Genomic DNA, 19783 nt, shown 5'->3' with positions numbered 1-19783 from the left:
TATGACAATCTCCAGGTCCATTCATGTTGCTACAAATGGCATTTTATTCTTTTTTATGGCTGCATAGTATTCCTGTGTGTGTGTATGCACGCACCAAAATTTCTTTATCCAGTCACCTGTCATTGGACATTTAGGTTGTTTCCATATCTTGGCTACTGTAAATAGTACTGCTCTGAACATTGGGGTTAATCTTTTCAAATTGGGGTTATCTTTTCAAATTAGAGCTTCCTCCAGATACATGCCCACGAGTAAGACTGCTGGATCATACAGTAAGTCTATTTTCAGTTTTTTGAGGAATCTCCATACTGTTTTTCATATCGGGTGCACCAAACTACATTCCCACCAACAGCGTATAAGGGTTCCCTTCTCTCCACATCCTCCCCAGTAGTTATTATTTGTGGACTTTTTAATGATGGCCCTTCTGATACGTCACTGTAGTTCTGATTTGCATAATTAGCAATATTGAGCATTTTTTCATGTGCCTATTGGCCATTTGTATGTCTTCATTGGTAAACCCCTATGCTCTCTTAAACACTCTTATCAAGCTTTTTGTCCTACCCCTTTACCAAAATCATTCATGTTAAGGTCACTAATATCCTCCATGTAGTTAAATCCAGTGGTCACTTATCAATCCTCTTACCTGACACTCCCTTCTTGAAACAGTCTTTAGCTTTGCCTCCCACTTTACTGGTCACTTAATTTCCTCTGCCCTAATTCTACTTCATCTCACTGACTTCTACATAATAGTTCAAGGGCTCAGTCCTTTGATATATATATATATAGTCAATTCCTTGATGATTACATCCAGTCTCATGGCTTGTAAATAATATCTACATCCTTATAATTATATCTCTGCCCAATCTCTCTCCCTCTTACTTCCCTCATTTGGATATCTAATTGAACTCTTGTCCCCACTCCAAAATTATTCCACCTAAGATATTAATTCAGTAAATGTCAATTCCATCCTTCCACTTGCTTCGATCAAAATAGTTGGCATCACCCTTGATTCCTTTTCTCTTTCACATCACACATTTATCTATCAGCAAATTCCCCTGGCTCTACCTTTAAAATAAAGAGACTTTGACCACATCTAGCATCGCTTCCCCTGGGTGTACATTCCCCTGGGTGTAGTTCCTTCACCAAGTGATATCTTTGCTTCACTAAATGAAGCCTTTCTTGACCAACCTATTAACAATTGCAAGCTCCTCCCCTTGCCTAGAACTCTATATACCTTTTCTGCTTTATCTGCTCCACAGCACTTATCACTGATATGTTAGATATTTCACTCACTTATTTTTGTTTGTGCACCACCCCCTCCACAAATGTAAACTCCACGTCTTTTGTTTTCTTGCTATATCCCCAGAGCCCAGAATAATGCCTGATACATAGAAGGCACCTGATTTAATATTTTGAATAAAAAAATTATTTTCAGACTTACAGCGAGAATGCGCTTCCCGTAAAAAACCTGATGTGCAAGAACATTTTAAAAGAGTAAAGTCACTATAAGTTTACTCTAGAAATCTTGTGTTTCAATGTCATTCACTAACTACACTGCAGGTTTTCCTGCAGAAGCTCCCTGAATTCTAAGCAGTGAAATGACATTAACACTAACATTTTTTCAACTTTTACAAGTCTACAAATCTACCTTTTCTTATTTCAGAACTATTTCTTATATCAACTCTTTCAGAACTACACAGCAAATCTGTGATATAGTTACAATTTAATCAGCACTTTAATTTGCTTTTCCATATAGGAAGTTAATACTTACTTGACTATGCCATATCCCAGACTGACTATGATGACCAGGGTTCGAGCCAGTGAGCGTTTAACTGCCGAAAGAAGCTCTGCAAGGATCAGGGCCCCTTGGACTGTGAGAAAGAAGGAAAAATGAGTGTAGTATATAATCTAGGTTTGGGAAAAGGTGTGATTCTAAAACCAGAATGTAGATTTCTAACATTATTCAGAGTAAGCAATGGTGTTAGTCCTACTTAAAAAGAATCTCTCTTCTGCAATATTTATAAGTATAAGCTGATACCATTTATGATCTTACTCATGTGGACAGCAATCCGGGTGTGCTGAATTTACTTTCCCTCTCCACTTTCCATTTCACTAAAACCTCAGCAGAATACCTCACCCTTCTCAAACAGTTTATAGTATATAAAGAATATTCTTTGAATTTTTAAAAACCATGAAATAGAGCTATACATAGAAAAGAACAAACATGATTTTAAACTCATATTCAAGCTATTTCAAAGACCAGGAAAAGATCTAATTAGTATACCTTGCAATAGTAATTATTGATAATCAAATGGCCTGATGAGAAAGAACTCAATCTATCACAAAAAACTTCAGTACAGAACAATTTCTATCACTGCTTGTTCACCTTACTAAACCATACATACTCTATTTTCTTGGTATTACTGTTTACCAAATAGATACAAATCCTGCCACCCCATCTTTAAAATCAAGGTGTATCTTATAATCAGTGGCATCTTACAATTAAATTGGCAATATTTACTTTCTTTCTTAGATGCATGTAATAACAGTAACTCAAAAATCAATGGCAACCAACAGTCAATGATAGTAATAATCTTCCCCAAATGGTCACAACTACTGTAACTTTTGTGAGTATATTACAGTAAAATTACTCTTAAATCACTGAACCCACAAGTTGAGATTAAAAACAAAGTCACAATCATAGTGATTCTGCTTAAGCTATGCTAATAATTAAGTAACTGAAAAATTACACCTATTTAATGACTGCTAACCTTAGGTCATAGGTTTTAACTGCCAATCACTCATTTTTTTGGTTACATACCAGATTCTCCTTTGTATCGGATATTCTGAAATTCTGCATAGAAGACAGCTTTCTCAAGCATTCCCAGGAAGATGACAGCACCAATCCAAAACTGAATTCTCAGGAGATCTCTCCAGTAGCAAGCAGACCATGCAAGCCACAGAACACCAAACAGGACATACACAATACACATCACCATGAAAAACTGTCATCCAAGTGGGTAAAAGAGAAGAAGAAGGATTAGGGCCAAGAGCTAAATTAGAATCAATATAAAGCCTCAACTAACTATTATTATACTTTCTATTTAAAAAATAATTAAAAAATAAAATAAAATAAAAATAATTTTATTTCTTTGGAGTTCAATACTAATGTGAAAAAATTGTCTCCTCTTGGGCAGAGGGAGACTACCTAAGGACATGTCATCAAGAGAGACTGCTCTTCCGTATTGAAAGAGCTTTTCAGCTCACAGTCTAAAATTATATAAATAAAGACGACATTGTGGAGGAAAAAAGGCATGGCAGGGTTAGGATATATCAGAAGGCAATGAAACGAAAGAGAGGGAAAACCAGAAAAGTGCAACAAAAAAGAAAAAAAATCACAAAGAAATCTGAAAATAGATTAAGGATATTCTCAGACATAGACACAGACTGAAAAGGAGGAAGCGTCATCATTTAGTTACACTAAGAGGGATCAGAAACTAGAGGGTTGTAAGAAGTACCTCACTTTGGATGCTAGAGAGGATGTGAGAGGTAAAACAATCTTTGAGGTATTTTCCAACTCTAAAATTCCACAAGTCATTGACTTCTTCACTTTACAAATGAGTAAATGAGGCACAGAGGGGTTCAATGACACTCCCAAGATCATTCTAGTAAGAAGTAAGTACAGAACTACAAGCAGTATTTTCTGCACTGCTCAGGAACAAGTCTTTGGAAAAGAATATTGCTACAAAACATGAACAGTCTTTCAAGCTAAATTCATTTAATGCTGAGGTTAAAGAATATAAGTTCACTTACAATCATCAATGGATATTCCTCAAGTGTCAGGTATTCATAGGGACCTTTCACTTCAACAGTCACTGCCAAAACACAGTCCTCAGAATTAATGTAAAGGATGCAAAAATCAAACAAAAACATTGTTTGATATCTGTTTGATGATATTACTGAAGATTCCATTGGGTAATTTACTTTAATCATCTCAATCTTGGTGAATATTACATTTGTAAAGCACTCTGAAATTTATGAATGTTCTCATAGTTCATGCTGTGTCCCACACAGGCCTCCATATGCCTCTGCTCCAGTCAGTATCTCAGGTGGAAAAGCCCTTTGTTCCCATACTCATGTCCTTTAAAGACTAAGGTGAATGCATTTTCCCTACAAAGCCTGGTGAGCTGCCCAACTAGAACTGTTCTCCATCTCCTCTAAATTTCAAACATTCTTCATGTTTACTTTTTCTTACAACACATCACTAACATGTTTTGAAAAGTATAGGACTTCATTCCCGAATTCTATGCCCTCTTTGTCTTTTCTCTCTCCTTACCTATATTTTCCTATTGTTTTATTTCTTTTTTACTTACTTCAATTTTATGTGACTTTTCTACATTAACGTATCATTTTCAGAAGATGCTTAATAATAACAAAGTGTATAATGAAGAAGAACAAATGAAACTAATAAGAACCTGAAAGACAGATCTGTCCTACAGAAGCAAACCTCTGGCTATTTTAAAATTGTAATTGATAAAACTACTTGGATAAATTTTAGGTACAGTGAATAAATAAATGGATTTATCTGAGAAGTGATATCTATCTCCAGAGACAAGCATATTCAACAAAAATTTCCTACTAAATTTTATCAGGCAAAAAGGATACACCATTATTAAAAGTAAATTGGGTCCAATACTTATATGAAGAAAAGGAACATCCCATAATAGCAGTCACAAAAATTTCATAACTGAACTGATTAGTAATCTATATCTTCTTAATTTAACAAAGGGCAAATAAAATCATTAGTATTTGCCATATTCTTTGTTTACTCTATGGCAGGGGTCAGCAAAATACAGCACATTCTTCTGGCCATCCGCTTCTTGTAAATAAAGTTTTACTAGAAAACAGCCACATCCACTCACTTACATATTATCTATGGCTACATTTATACCATAATGGCAGAACTGGGTAGCTGTAGTAGAGAGAACATTTACTATCTGGTCCTTTAAGAAAAAGTTGGCTAATTCTTGCTTTATGCTAGAATATAACATACATTTTCTGAGCACTTACCATGTGACACACACTATGGAAAATACAGGAGTTGGAAACAAGAATAAGATGTATTCTGACATCTAGTGGACTACCATCTACAGGGGAGAGAGAGGTGGAAAGCAACACAGAGAACTGTCTCCCTGAGTCAGACCCAGAAGAATCAGTGTGTATTTTTCATGAAGTAAAAAACCATTCCAGTGAAGGATATTACAAGAACAAAGACAAGAGTGAAAATGTATGATACAGGTAAAGAACATGAAGCTTGAGACTGCACACAGTACCATACAGTAGCATTTTGACATACGGCAGCAAAAGGTAAACTGGGATAATTTGTAGAGTTTTATAAGCCTTGCTGCAGAATGTAGACATTTTATAGGCAACAAGGAGACAGCAAAGATTTTAATGAAGGGAAGAAAGATGATAAAAACTGTTTGAGAGAGAATTCTAGGGCTTTCATGTGGTGTAGTTAAGTCCATGCTTGGAAGTGTCATCTTAGCACCAAACAGATGGATAAAACAAAACAAAAACAAGAGAGGAAACAAAAAGGACATAAACTCAGAAACAAGATAAGTATCTCCACATATCAAAACTGAACAACAACTCAGAACAGTGCATGAGGCTGAACCCACAGTCACGCTGGACTCTGGGCCCCAGAGCAGGCTATAGGAGTTGGATGTGCAGCTCCTGTGGGATCACTGAACTGTAGGATTCTAAGATAAAGGGGAACCAGGGTCAGATTTGATGCATGAAGAGGCTGAAGTGGAGTGAAAAAGAACTTCTCCTCCATCCTTTTCAAAGAAAGGAGGTTCAAAGTAAAAGTTGGCAACTGTTCCTTGAAACTATTACTCTTTAGGAAGCCATGGGCTTAGATATACGTATATCTTGGGTCCAGAAACTGTCAGATCTGGTTTGCCTAGATCTGATATATCCCTTATTACTACGAAGTGTGAGACCCATCTCTGGATTGGAAATTAAACATTCAATACAGGAATCTATAAAAAACAAAAGTTTAAGGGGGAGGATACAGCTCAGAGGTAGAGCATGTGCTTAGCATGCATGAAGTCCTGGATTCAATCCCCAGTACCACTGTTAAAAAATAAATAAACCTAACTACCTCCCTCCTCTGAAAAAAAAAAAATTTAAAAGCCAAAAAAAGAAAAAAAAAGTCAAATGAAAGAAATAATAAAGACAAAAGTAGAAATTAATGAAATAGGAAAATTAACAAAACCAAAACTTGTTCATTGGGATAAAAATATAGTAAAAACAGAATTATAGATAGATTTAAAAAGTAAAAAAGAGAAGGCACAAAAGCAATAGTAAGAATGAAAAGAGATCTTTCTATAAAGAAATATCATTACTAATTTTATGCCAATAAATCTGAAATCTTAAATGAAATAGACAATTTCTCAGGGGGCAAAAAAAAACCGATTCAAGGAAAAACAGAAAAACTAAAAATAAAATACTAAAGAAAATGAATCAGTTGTTTAAGATCTTTGCAGTTAGGAAAAAAAGAACATCAGGCCAAAACACTATCATAATTGAGTTCTAGCAAACATTCAAAGAATGGATAATCTTATCCTTACAAAAACTGTTCAACAGAATATGAAAACAGGGAACATTCTCCAACTCATTGTATAACACTAGCATAACCTGGATGCCAAAACCAATAGGAGATGTGTGAGAAATGAAAATTATAGGCCAAGTTTACTTTGAACACAGACAAAAAACTCTAAACAAAATTCTGAAAAACAGAATCCAGCTATGTGTGTATCAAGGCCAAAAGTGGGATCTTGGAAGTTCAAGAATGGGTGTAGAAAACCAGTTAAATATAATGCATCACATTAACAAGTTAAATGAGGAAATCTATATGATCAATTTAATCAATACAATCAAAGCATTCTATAAAACTAGGTATTATTCTTAATATTAAAAAAAGAGGAAAATATTCTTAGTAAACTAAGAATAGAAAGAAATATCCTGAACCAAATAAAGAATATTTTGTAAACTCTACAGTAAACATCATACTTAATGGTGTAATGTGCCAATACTGCCAATAAAGTCAGAAGCAAGATAAGGATGGCTACCATCATTGTTTCTATTCGATATTCTACCTGAGAAAGCAGGGGAGGGGAGAAAACCACAAAGGAGAAGGAACAACAAAAAAAGAAACTACAGAAAATAAAACCAATTAGTAAATTACTGTAAAAATCCAAATAAGACGTGATGACTCTCTGAACTGGGCAGCAATAGTGGAAAAGATAACACAAGAAAAACCGAGACATTAAAAAAATTATCCAAGTCAATTAATTTAAAAATTTCCAAGTTTTGACTTGGTAATCAAGTTTTAACAAGTCTAGTTCAGCATACTGAGAACACAATACTAATCAAAAATTGTAAAAGCAGGAGGATCAAATGAAGAAAAATGAAATCTAGTAGCTATAATACATAATAAGAAAGCATATGTGAAGTGCCCAAGACTGTATCCCGTACATACTGGATGCAGAAAAATGTTAATTTCTCTCCCTCAATTTCTCTACTTCACAACATTCTTAATTATTCCCTCCTTTAAAGCAATTTTACACAACCCACCTTGCAACACTACTAGATAACAGTAATACAAATGATAAAAAATGAAATGTACTTACTGGTAAAAAGATTAAGTGATGGATTTTCTTTTGATAATTCCTTGGAGAAGGAAATGCCAACATGTACAATAAAAATGTATGGTGCATCTTGCCAAGTTTTCAATGGATCATGCATTACCTAGAGAGGAAAGAAAACATCAAATCTTCCAGTCTTAAGAATTAAGAACACAGGTTAATGATACAGTATGAAAATTGTTTTCCAGGGGATGGGGTACAGCTCAGTGGTAGAGTGCATACTTAGCATGCACAAGGTCCTGGGTTCAATCCCCAGTACCTCTACTGACATGCACGAGGTCCTGGGTTCAATCCTCAGTACCTCCACTGACAAAAAAACAACAAAACAAAACAAAACAAAAACTTTGTTCCAGAATGTACCCAGAAACATGGTTGAGTCTTTCACTTTTACTCCTTAAAACAGTAGGCACAAGAAAATAGGCTTGCAGTGCATACAATAAAGTAGGCTAGATTATAAATTACTGAAAGGCAGGACATCTTGTATCTTGTTATACACAAAAATCACGTTTAACTTTAACAAGGAAAACCTCAACTTAAATCACTGAATTGAATCTCTTTAAGCCATGCTAGGATGCTAGATTATATTTTACACAGATATCCCAAACTAAAGAGATTTAACTTAAAATACTTGAAAAAACTGCCCATGATGACATCAAAGAATTATAAACACCAACTGCTGAATCTAATTCCCTGTGTTCGATGTTCTTCCCAAGATCACCACAATTTCTGCTAATAAGGTCTCACATTTATACAAAAAATTTAATCTTGGTTAATCTATATGGAAAGCAAGAGTCACTGTTTCCCCAGGTCAAGGAAGTAAGAGTTAACATCCTCCATATTTAGAACTGTTTACCTATTCCAAGGCCAGCACAGCACTAGCAAAGAGCCATGAAAGGATTTGTTGTCTTACATGCTAGATGGACTATGGACCTTCACAAAAGCAAGACTAAAACAGAAACACAAAAAAGATGAACATAGAAAATAACTGGCTGCTCCTTCCTCATGTCTGAAAGGAGGTACTGCTACTTAGACTTGCAATTTATTACTTTCTGTCTTAAAAGGAACTTTTATCCTAAGACCTCTGGGTAAGTTTCATTGATTTATGAAACCCCCTCAATAATAATGATTGAAAAACAGATTTTGCACATTTATGTATTTTCCTATGGAGCCACAGCTTTTCTCAAATGTTAAAATTACCCTACAATCCAAGAAAAGTCTAAACAAGAGTTCAAAAATTATATTCCATGATACAAATTAGAAGTGTCAAACAAAGCAGATTAAGTGATTCTTCAGCTATACATTTACTAGACTATCTTAGTAACTTAAGAACAGAAATGTCATGTTGAAACATACATTGATTTATTTCTGCCTGACAGTCTCTGACAAAATTCAGGAATGGTTTGTGAGAAAACTTTACAGCTTCAAAGTTATAGATATATCATGTCCTACTTATCCATAATTAACTGAACTTTTCCTGAACTTAACTGTTCATTAACCAATAAAACTTTGGTGTAATAAGTTTCTCTACTATTAATTTGACATATCCTAAAATTACCTCTTACAAATCTCAAAGGGACTGATTGTCATATTCCAAGATTTGACAAAGTTTACACTTAACTCTGGAATATAGATATTCTGACCTTGTAAAAATAACATTTATAGGCCAGGCACTCTGCTTAAACATGTAATATTGATTACATTCTTTAATCCTCACATCAATCCTACCTGATACTATTATGAGCTCTTTCAATAGGTGTCTTTTAATAAGTGAATGGATAAACTGTGGTACATTCAGACAATGAAGTATTATTCAGTACTAAAAAGAAATGAGTTATTAAGCCACAAGAAGGCATGGAGAAACCTTAAATGCATATTACTAAGTGAAAGACACCAATCTGAAAAGACTCTATATGACTCCAACTATATGACATTCTGGAAAATGCAAAACTATGGAGATAGTAAAAAAAAAAAAAAAAATCAATGATTGCCAGGGGCTTGGGGATAAGGAGGGATGAATAAGTGAGGCATAGGGAATTTTTTAAGGCAATGAAACTGTTCTGTATTATATTATAATGGTATATATCTCTCATTATACATTTGTTAAACTGTATTATATTATAATGGTATATATCTCTCATTATACATTTGTTAAACTGTATTATATTATAATGGTATATATCTCTCATTATACATTTGTTAAAATGCAAAGAATGAATAATACAAAGAACTAACCCTGAAGTAAACTATAGGCTTTGGTTGACAATGATGTGGCAATGCTGGCTTACCAATTCTAACAAATGTACTACACGGGTGTAGGATGTTAATGGTGGGGAAGTGTGAGTATGCATGTGTTGGGGGTGGTATATGGGACTTCTCTGAGCTTTCTGCTCAATTTTGTCGTAAACCTAAAACCACTTCAAAAAATAAAACCTATTAATTAAAAAAAAAATGGTAAATATATCACATTACTGCTTAAATCAAACCAGAAAACTCAATCAAAATATTAAATCTTTTCTTAGGGGAAGGGACAGGAAGAGACCCTTCCCTCTAAAAAACACGTTTTATCAGAGTTTTAAGAAAAGGGGGTAGAAGTACTGAACTTATTAGTATCCTTTAAACAGGATTATAAAGTATCCTCTTAGATTCAATTTCAGGAAGAATGATCAAAGGACAGATAATTCTTTGACTTCTTTTGACTATAAATTGACTAAATATTTCTAAATATTATTGGTGATATTCAACAGGGTCATCTTTTCAGCAGATTTTTACTGGGAATAGGGCTCAAGCCTTGAGTAGAACTTAAAAGTATGCCATGCAGAAGACCACTGAATATTAGCACACCAAAGTGCTAAAAAATAAAATTACAAAAGATTTTTAAGTTATAAAAGCAAAATGTTCACCAACACAGAATTCCTTTGACACCAGGAAAAAAAAATCTAAAACAAATGTATCTACAAGATATTCACTGCAGTACTGTTTACAACTGCAAGATAATGAAAAGATAAATGTCCAAGAACAAAGAATTCGTTAACAAATTGCAATGTATTCATACAATAAAATTCTATGCGAAATAATGATGCCATACAATATTCACTGAACTGGAAAGATGTCCATGTTGTATTTGGTAAAATTTAAAAAGCTGCAGTAAGATTCTCATTTTTAAATAAATTAAACATAAGTATGCACATAGACAAAAGACTAGAAGATAGTTTATAGTCTATCAGTGTGTAGTAGTATTACAGATAATTATTTTCTTCTTTTCATTTATGTATATTTTCTAAATATTTGCCAGTGAATAGGAAAAAACCTAATGGACGTTGTTTTTGGAGAAAAAAAAAAGTGAAGCCTGCCATACTAACCTATTTTTAGGTTAAAATTCTGTACAACTATAATCAGGACAGGGAGAGTGGGGACACTTCCGGAATGGCAGACTAAGGACCTCTGAAAATACACTCACCCATAAAAGCAACAAGAATATAGGCAAAAACTATCAAAATCAACTTTTTTGGAACTCTGGAAATTAACTACAGATTTGCAATCCATCCCAGAAGTGTTTCCTCAAGAAAAACACCTGAATCTCAGTAAGAAAAGCAAGCTTGTAGTGTTTTTGCCCACCCTAACCCCATGACCCTTTCCTAAGCTCCTTGAAATCAAAGTTCTCAAAACTATAACGATTGTGAAAAAACAGTGTTTGGCAGCTGCTGGAAAACAGAACAAGTTTGGAGGTCCCCTAATGCCCATTCATTAGAGTGGTTTGCTAGGTACTGAAAAGCTCCAATCTCAGGGATTATCTTTTATATGACCTGACTCAATGCTCATTCAGTGGGAAAGACTCTGTTCTCAGGGCACTGTCAAAAACACTCAGCAGCAACTGAAAAAGATCACAGCTGCCTGAGGTGACATTACCAGGTGAGGATATCAAGAGGCTGACTAAAAACTTAAAAGGAAAATTGGAAATGAGATGTCCATAGGGGTCTTGAAAAACTCCAAAACATTCCTGGAAGTCTAGAAGACCGTAAGCACATGTAGGGCTGTGCACATACGTGCGGGTCTGTGCACACATGCCCAAGAGAGACCTGAGTAGGCCCTAATCACTCACTTCTGACTAATCTTAAGGCTCTGTATAAGAAGGAAGTAGAAGTTAAGACAGTTTTAAATTGTGAAAGAAGTCAGACACAGACCACAAATTGTATGACTCCATTTATATGAAATGAACAGAACAGGCAAATCTATAGACAGAAAGAACAGTAGCTGCCTAGAGCTGGGGAAAGACTGGAATGGGGAGTGACTGCTAATGACTGTGTGGTTACTTTCTGGGGTGATGAGGTTCTGGCATTAGGCAGTAATGGATCGTCACACTTGTGAATACTAAAAAGTTCTTAATTGTATGTTTTAAAAGGGTAAATTTTGAGATATGTATGTCTTAATAAAGTTGCTATAAAATTTAAAACTTTAGCCAGTTTTGTAAAAAGCATGATCCAAAACTGATAATTGTCTTACTTCTGTATTTTTATTGGCAAAGCTTTTAGGAGTTACTATGATTTAGAAAAGTAAACTATGAAAACTTTAGGCATATTTATAGTCTTCAATCTTATTTCAATATTCCAAATGCTTCCAACTGTATTCAATCGCAAGATAATTTTTGATGGAGTTTAAGGTTCTTTCTTAAAAGTTTCTTCCTATTTACAATATTTATAGGGTGATAATTACAAAACAATAACTGATTGTAACAAACATGGGAAATACAGAAAATAAAAATCACTTATAATATCATCCAGAGATAACCATTATTAACATTTTGATGTATAGCTTCCATTCTTAAGTTTGTTTTTATATGTCAGCATAAGAATTCAAAATACACAAACGTAGCAAAACTGAAATGTGTTCAATGCCCTAAATTCCTTACCACACTTACAGTTTTGTCTCCAGTAAAGGTAAGATTTGTTCCATTCTCCTTAGCCTTCAAACAAACAAAAAAAGAATATTAATTCAGAATTTCTATTTACTCTCAGAAATAAATGACAAGAAAAACAGTTACCTCCTGTTTCTCTCCTAAAAGAGGCAATCGATGCACAAAATCTCTGGAAAAGCTCTATGAAACAAATATAAAACTAAAATTAAATATATGTATGACTGAAGCATTATGCTGTACACCAGAAACGTACACACTGTAAACTGACTATACTTCAATAAAAATATACCTACACAAAAAAATTAAATATAAACAATAGTAAAAGAAAAGCGTAGCTCAAAATCCACAGACACAGTTAAAGCAAAACATATTATAATAGTAAACATAGTAACAGATGAAATACTTCTAATTAACCACAAATAAGTGAATAAAACCCTGCTGGGAACTAAAAACTATTACCAAACCAAACTGGCCACTCAATTTTTCTCTAAGATTATAGACATTTTAAGAATGATAAAACCTTAGCTAGAAGACATACACTTAGGATAGGGATCTTATAGTTCCCTCTCCTTCTACAGATGGGGGAAATGTGACTCAAAGCTCTAAAGCTTTAGATGCAGAAACAATCCTCAGATTCCTAATTCTGGGGTCCACTGCTCCTTCCACAACATACTCCATGCCAGTAAAAAATCTACACTAATTACCCTTCTTACCTGTTATCAGCAGATGAGTCATTATCCAGTCTGAGTAATTAGGGCATGTATTTCAACTCTATTACATTAGAGAGGAGAGGAAACCTGATGAATAGGGATTTATGCCAAAACCCTGGAAAGATTATAGCAGATCTAAAAGTAGTGAACCTTGGGCAATAGTATACAACAGATAACTTTCCACAGTCAAATCCAAGAAAGATTAGCCAATCCTTCTGGCCTGGGGGATAAATTTGGAAAACCAACAGAAAATCCCCTACTTAACATTGTGTTGTGCTGAGCTTTCTTTTTCTACCATTCTTCCACTATTTTAAAGCTATTTTTTTTTTCTTCCAAGTCCATAAAATCTATGCTATGACAAGAACTCAACCCTTACAGTTCAATTATCAATTACTTCACTTGCTTATCAATTCCTAATTATTAAAGCCTTCTTACCAATAAACTTTACTTCCAGTAACTAGACAGACAACTGAGCTTTCCAAGAACTCCTTGCCTCTTCAAGGCAAGTTGCTAAATATTCTGAAGCAGTATTTAAATGCAATAAGGACAAAGCAAAGGCCATGGTTAAAATAACTATTTTCAACACCTATAAAATAAATAATTTTTCTATCAAAAAACTGGGGTCAGATCCTACTTCTAAGGAAAGGATTTTATAATATAAATCCCATTTATAAGATTACATACATGTAAGCATTAAACTACACAATATTATTCACCTCTTCCCCTCTATTCAAAAAAAGGAGTATAATTCAACCCTTTGATTTCAGGTCTATAGTAGTAAAATCTGAAAGTGCTGATTTTTCTGGGGACCTATCAATGAGATGAGATAACAAGAGAATTAAAAATTGGGGGTTTCTAAAGTCCATCAATGGATGAATGGATAAAAAAGAAGTGGTATATACGTACAATGGAATATTATTCAACCTTAAAAAGGAACAAAATTCTGATACATACTATATGGATGAAAATTGAAAACATTTTACTAAACTAAGTTAAAGAAGCCAAAAAAATATTGTATGGTTTTACTTCTTTGAGATATGTAGAACAGTCAAATTCATGGAGACAAAGTAGAATAGCTGTTACCAGGGAAGTGGGGGTAGGGGTGGGTGTTGTTATTATCTAATGGTTATGAAGTACCAGCTGCAGATGATGAAAACGTTCCAGAGACGGCTAGTGGTGATAGTTGCACAACAATGTGCAAGTACTTAGTGTCACTAAATGGCGCATTTAAAAATGGTTAAAATGGTCTATTTTGTTATGTACATTTTACTATAATAAAAAAAATTGGGGGCTTGTTGTTTACATACAAAGGAAAGCACATCTTTTCTTTGATGAGATGAATATTTAAGTGGCCAATTACGGACCTATGAGAACATGCTTCTAACTTATTTCTGTCAGAAGAAAGAACTGAAGAATGGAAAATGGATGTCACCAAAAATACAGACATCACAGTTTTCACTTCTTCTATTTCCCTCCAACAACTATCAACATTCATTACCTGTGTTTTAAAGAGTTCACTGCAGTTCTGGAATAATTTTGATGATGTTTGATACTTCCCAGACACGTCTTTTTTTTCCTTAAGATTTTCCAAGTATGTCTCCACTTCTTCTGTCTGGAAAAACAGAGAAAATACAAAGTATTTAACTTATTTTTAAAAGCAAGATATTTAAAAGATAATGTATTGCCTACAGTACAAATATAGTTTTGGATTTGCTATTTCAAAAATTAATATCATCATATAAAGACTCTACATAATAGCATCCAAGAATCTAACAGTATTAGACTTTAAAGTACAGAATTCTGATCTATGACTCACAAAGGGTAGTTTCTCTAAAAGTTCTAGAAAGACTGGGAAACCACCAGAAGTCAGAGGGTTTTGTTATAAGAAAACATATTTACAAGAGTTACTTGACTAAATTAACAAAGCCAACAACAACAAAAAATACTTGTGCTCATAAGCTACAGCACAAAACTACTGCAGCCATTCACAGCCTACTACTGATACTCTCAAAAAACTCATTATTTCCATGGCTTCACCCAACAGTTCTATGATTTTTCTCCCATACCAACATCCCTAATCTCACCTTTTTCCTAAGTTCCAATTTCACATCTCCAACTATCTCATCATTTCCATAATTCTGTCCCATGGCAATTCAGAATAATTTTTAATTCTTAACTTCTACTACCTATAAAGACTGAATCTGTTAGCTCTTGACCAATTTACCACAAGTTTCAAACGTGTTTACATTTTTAACTGTAAAATCAATTAGTGGTCAATTAGGAAAAAACAATCAAGATATTCCAAATCATATTCTGGAGATACTCTCAATTCTCTCTAAATTCTTCAGTTCTTTTAGTCCTCCCCATCAATCTTCCCAAAGTTGTATAACAAAGGTAAAACACAATCACCAATACTGCAGAAAAGATAATGTAAAACCCTAAAACTGGGCAGAAATTTCAAATGCTTAAAGTTTAGAAAACCAACTGGATGGTGGACATTTTTTAAAGACTAGCCCTATTATTTTTTAAAAGAAACTTCCAGAATAATAGAGGAAATGTTAAAGAAAAAGAAAGAAAGAAAGAAGGAAGGAAGGAAGGAAGGAAGGAAGGAAGGAAGGAAGGAAGGAAGGAAAGAAAGAAAGAAAGAAAGAAAGAAAGAAAGAAAGAAAGAAAGAAAGAAAAAGAAAGAAAGAAAAGATAGAAAAGATGCAAATGGGGGATGAAAACAGAATGGAAAAGGCCTAAAACTCCATCTAGGAGCCATATCTTCACTGCACAAGTACAGTGTACCATGGCAATTCCAAAAGTGTGGCCCATGGGATGCTTTCATGAGGTCTAAAAGGTCAAAACTATTTTTATCTTCATCATCACCTGTTATTTCCTTTGTACTGATAGTGCAAAAGTAATGATGCACTGAATTGCTGCCCCTTATCAGTGGCCCCCAGCTCTATTAGTAGTCATTGTACTCTTCACAAATTTGCAGCCGAGAAAAAAAAAGCCACTTTTACATAAGAATGTCCTTGATATAGCAGTAAAAGTTGTTAGTCATTAAATCTAGACCTTTGAATGCCTTTTAAAATATCTATCAGACAAAATAAAAAGTATGCAAAATACTATAAACAACTGTCTTAAGATAAAGCACTTTACAACTGTTGGAACTTATAAGCTTAACTATCTACTTTTTCATTTACTTGAAAGAATAACCAACATAGTTATTCAGACTTGGTTATCTGGGAGGTATTGCTTTGAAAATGGCCAAAGGGAGGCTGTCATTTCAAGGAAGACAACTGATAATATTCATTGTCAATGATAAAATTTGAGCTTTCAAGCAAAAACTGGCATTTTGGAAAACATGCATGTTCCTCACCATGAGGTTAACAGCTTCCAATACTTCAGGAGTTTCAGATATGAATGAAAGGTGATATTAGCAAATGTAATTTTGAGTTAATTGTAAAATGAATTAATATCTGTAAGTTTTACATAATTCAGTCAACCAATATTTTCTGAATGACCAATGAAAGGTGATGTAAAATCAGACATGGGTAAAGACCATTCAAAGTACAAGACACACCCATTTATTTTAAAGTAACAGAGCACAAAAAAGTTCACTGATACAGTTTCAGATTCCACGCTACAACTAACCTTTAAAAACTCCACTTCTTATGTCTGGGTATAGAATCAATAACAGTATCTAGGACTATCTGGAAACACTATTAAAATGTCATTCCCTTTTACAACTATGTATTTGTGTGAGGCCACATTTTGTGCATATACTTCAACCAAAATAACATATCACAATAGAATGAGTGAAGGAGGTCCAAGAATTCAGCTATCTTCTATTACACCAGGCATCAAATAGATTTGCAAAAATACAAAACACCATTCTTCCTGTTTTTTTGAAAAAGATACATTGTTATTTAAAAATATGCTTTTTATATTAACATGCAATGAGTTTACCATTGCTATTTTAAAATAAATTAATACATATTTGTGTATTTTTGTTTTAATTTCTAATATAGTAACCCATATGAATAAAGGCTTTTTGGGTTCTGCAAGAACTTTTAAGAACGTAATATAGTTCTGAGACCGAAAAGTTTGAGAGTTGATAGTACAAGTACGTCTGCAAATTGGGAAGCATGATTCTAGTTTCAGCTCTTCTCCACAGCTCTGTGACACTCCTTCCTCTATCAGGTGGGGACCTGATGATCTCTAAACGCCAAGAGAAGTCTGTACTTTTTATGTTCCGTACCTTGAAGTTGTATATTTCATTGTAACAGTTAGCACTTTTCAGATACCAGGTTATATTCAAAGATACATCACAAGGTTCTCCATCAACTATAAAAGAAGAAAGTTTTGTGAATAAAAGACATTTCTCAAACAAAGCATTTTTTCTTAAACTGTTACCCCCACATCCCACTTATTTCTTGCTAAATTAAGATACTTCAAAGACTATCCCTTCTCCAAACAGAAGGTAATGAAGTAATAAAGGTAAAAAGAACTGGATATTCTTCACTTAAAACTAGAATTGTTGCTTATAGACATACCAGTTAAGCTGTTTTCAACCTTTGAAACTGTGTATCTATTTTTATGCCTTAAAATCTCCATTTCTGGTTCTCTTCTCGGAAGAACCCAGAAGTGATAAAGCAGTCCTGAGTTAAAACTGGTCTTGTATTACCATTTAAATATTTGTTGAGCAGAGCACTTAAGTACACAAAACTATAGGCACTACTTTGTTAGGCAAAAGAGGGGACAGAAGGGAAGAAGTAACTGAAGACTCTTAAGAAAAGTCTTAAAAAAGATTCTAGTTGAAGAGTCAAGGAATGACAACATTGCGGATGTCAACAAGACAATATTCAAAATAGTTTCACTGAGGGAAAAATTCATGGCTTAACCCTTGAAAAATATCAAAACTGGACAGAAAAGAACTATTAACAAAAAGTAAACCTGGCTGGGGAGGGTAGGAACAGTAAAAGCAAAGATAAAAGAGCATTAGATTCTTTTCAAAATCCACCTTAAGAGAGGTCTCAAGAAACCTCATGAAATCATAGAAGCTTCAAATAACTCATTAAACATAATTTGGAACATGATATTCTAGTGGACCAAAGCAGTAGCCTGAAGACTTGAGAGTGTAAATCTGACTAAATGACTGATCTGATTAGTCGTCTCACCTGGGGGAAATCAGTACTCCCTCTTATCTTTGATCCCAGCTGAGGAGGGAAAATATATTAGCTCCTACTTCGCGCGAATGTGACAAAGATAAACATGACTGCATCTAGGAACTCACTTTTGGTTCTTGAAAGAAGAACATCTAAAATTATAACCTTTCCCTTTTCTTTAAGTTGTTTTCTCAACCTAATTTTTAAGTGACACACTTTATATGGCTCAATTAAAATACACAAAAATCTGATGAGTTGCACAAAATTCATGGAAATGATCAAGAGGCTTCTGCAATCTTGTTGTAAACTGCTCAGAAGGACCATACAGAGAAGGGATTAATTAAATAAAAGTAAGAAACCCCTAAACAGGAGATTTGTAGGGAAATGTGTCTGCAAAAAATACTACTTATGTTAAAAGACATATAACTTTAAATGAATGGCTTTAAGAGACAATGAAAAAGGTCCTGCCAAGTTCACAGAAATCTATAGTATACCATACCCACAAAAACATAAAATCATAGACAAGGTAAGTATGAGAAAACACAGAAGTAACAATGTGTAAGACAATACAGATTTTAAGAAGCTGCAAATCCCCCAAAATGAAATGAAATGTAGATACTTCAAAATAAGCAGCCTGGCCAAAAACCATTAGAAAAACCAGCAGAACAAAATACCGGTGAGAAGAAACTATACATAATAAAAGGACAGACTGGTATACAAGCCGTCAGGTAATTCCAGAAGACAAAATATTGCTCTCCCTAAAAGTTATTCTTATCTAGTAAGCCAACTTCACAAGAAAGACCAGTGTGTCAGAGTAGCTCTGATTTAAATCAAACTTCAATCATTAATCAGATCCTACTTTCACGGACACAGTATATTCTTCATAGAAATTCTCCTTGCCCCCTCTGTCCCACTAGATTGTAAGCTCAGTAAGAGGGTCTTTTCTAACACTTTTCTATCACTTTCTTTCTGTCTAAAATAGTGCTTGGCACATAGCAGCTTTTACTTACTAAATGATTAAAAGAATACAATCATCCAACTATGACTTATAACTTAGCACTTTCATAGAAATATGCATAGGCGCACACATGAATGATCTGGATTTTTAATCCTTGATCTTGAAATGGAGTTGCCCATGATCATTCTTTAAAATAAAGCCAGTTTTAGAAATAAAAGGAAGCTTTTCTTTAATACACAATGGGGTATTTTGGATTTAGATACAGTGGTTTTCCCACTGGACAGACTGGTTTTGTTCTACATAATCCCTATTTCCTGGTAATTATCTTTGAGTTTCCT

General features: G+C 34.0%; 1 protein-coding gene across 9 annotated transcripts in view; it reads right to left on the bottom strand.

The window, feature by feature from the left end:
* Nucleotides 1-19783, bottom strand: part of TMEM87A (transmembrane protein 87A) — a 37379-nt gene that overhangs the window by 15598 nt on the left and 1998 nt on the right. For 6 of the 9 annotated variants that reach the window (XM_032481424.1, XM_032481423.1, XM_032481422.1 and 3 more), the window contains exons 3-10: nucleotides 17581-17666; nucleotides 14830-14943; nucleotides 12748-12801; nucleotides 12616-12669; nucleotides 7695-7812; nucleotides 3811-3872; nucleotides 2819-3002; nucleotides 1769-1868 (exon numbers count right to left, since the gene is read on the bottom strand). In XM_032481424.1, coding sequence (XP_032337315.1) covers nucleotides 1769-1868; nucleotides 2819-3002; nucleotides 3811-3872; nucleotides 7695-7812; nucleotides 12616-12669; nucleotides 12748-12801; nucleotides 14830-14943; nucleotides 17581-17666 — 772 coding nt within the window. The remainder of the gene's footprint in view (nucleotides 1-1768; nucleotides 1869-2818; nucleotides 3003-3810; nucleotides 3873-7694; nucleotides 7813-12615; nucleotides 12670-12747; nucleotides 12802-14829; nucleotides 14944-17580; nucleotides 17667-19783) is intronic. The other 3 variants (XM_014554325.2, XM_014554327.2, XM_006178856.3) reach the window with 1 other exon arrangement.

This window comes from Camelus ferus, chromosome 6 (genome assembly GCF_009834535.1).
Source record: "Camelus ferus isolate YT-003-E chromosome 6, BCGSAC_Cfer_1.0, whole genome shotgun sequence".
Lineage (NCBI taxonomy): Eukaryota > Metazoa > Chordata > Mammalia > Artiodactyla > Camelidae > Camelus > Camelus ferus.
Note: the sequence above shows the minus strand (reverse complement) of the source record. Positions and strands in the feature narration are given on the sequence as shown.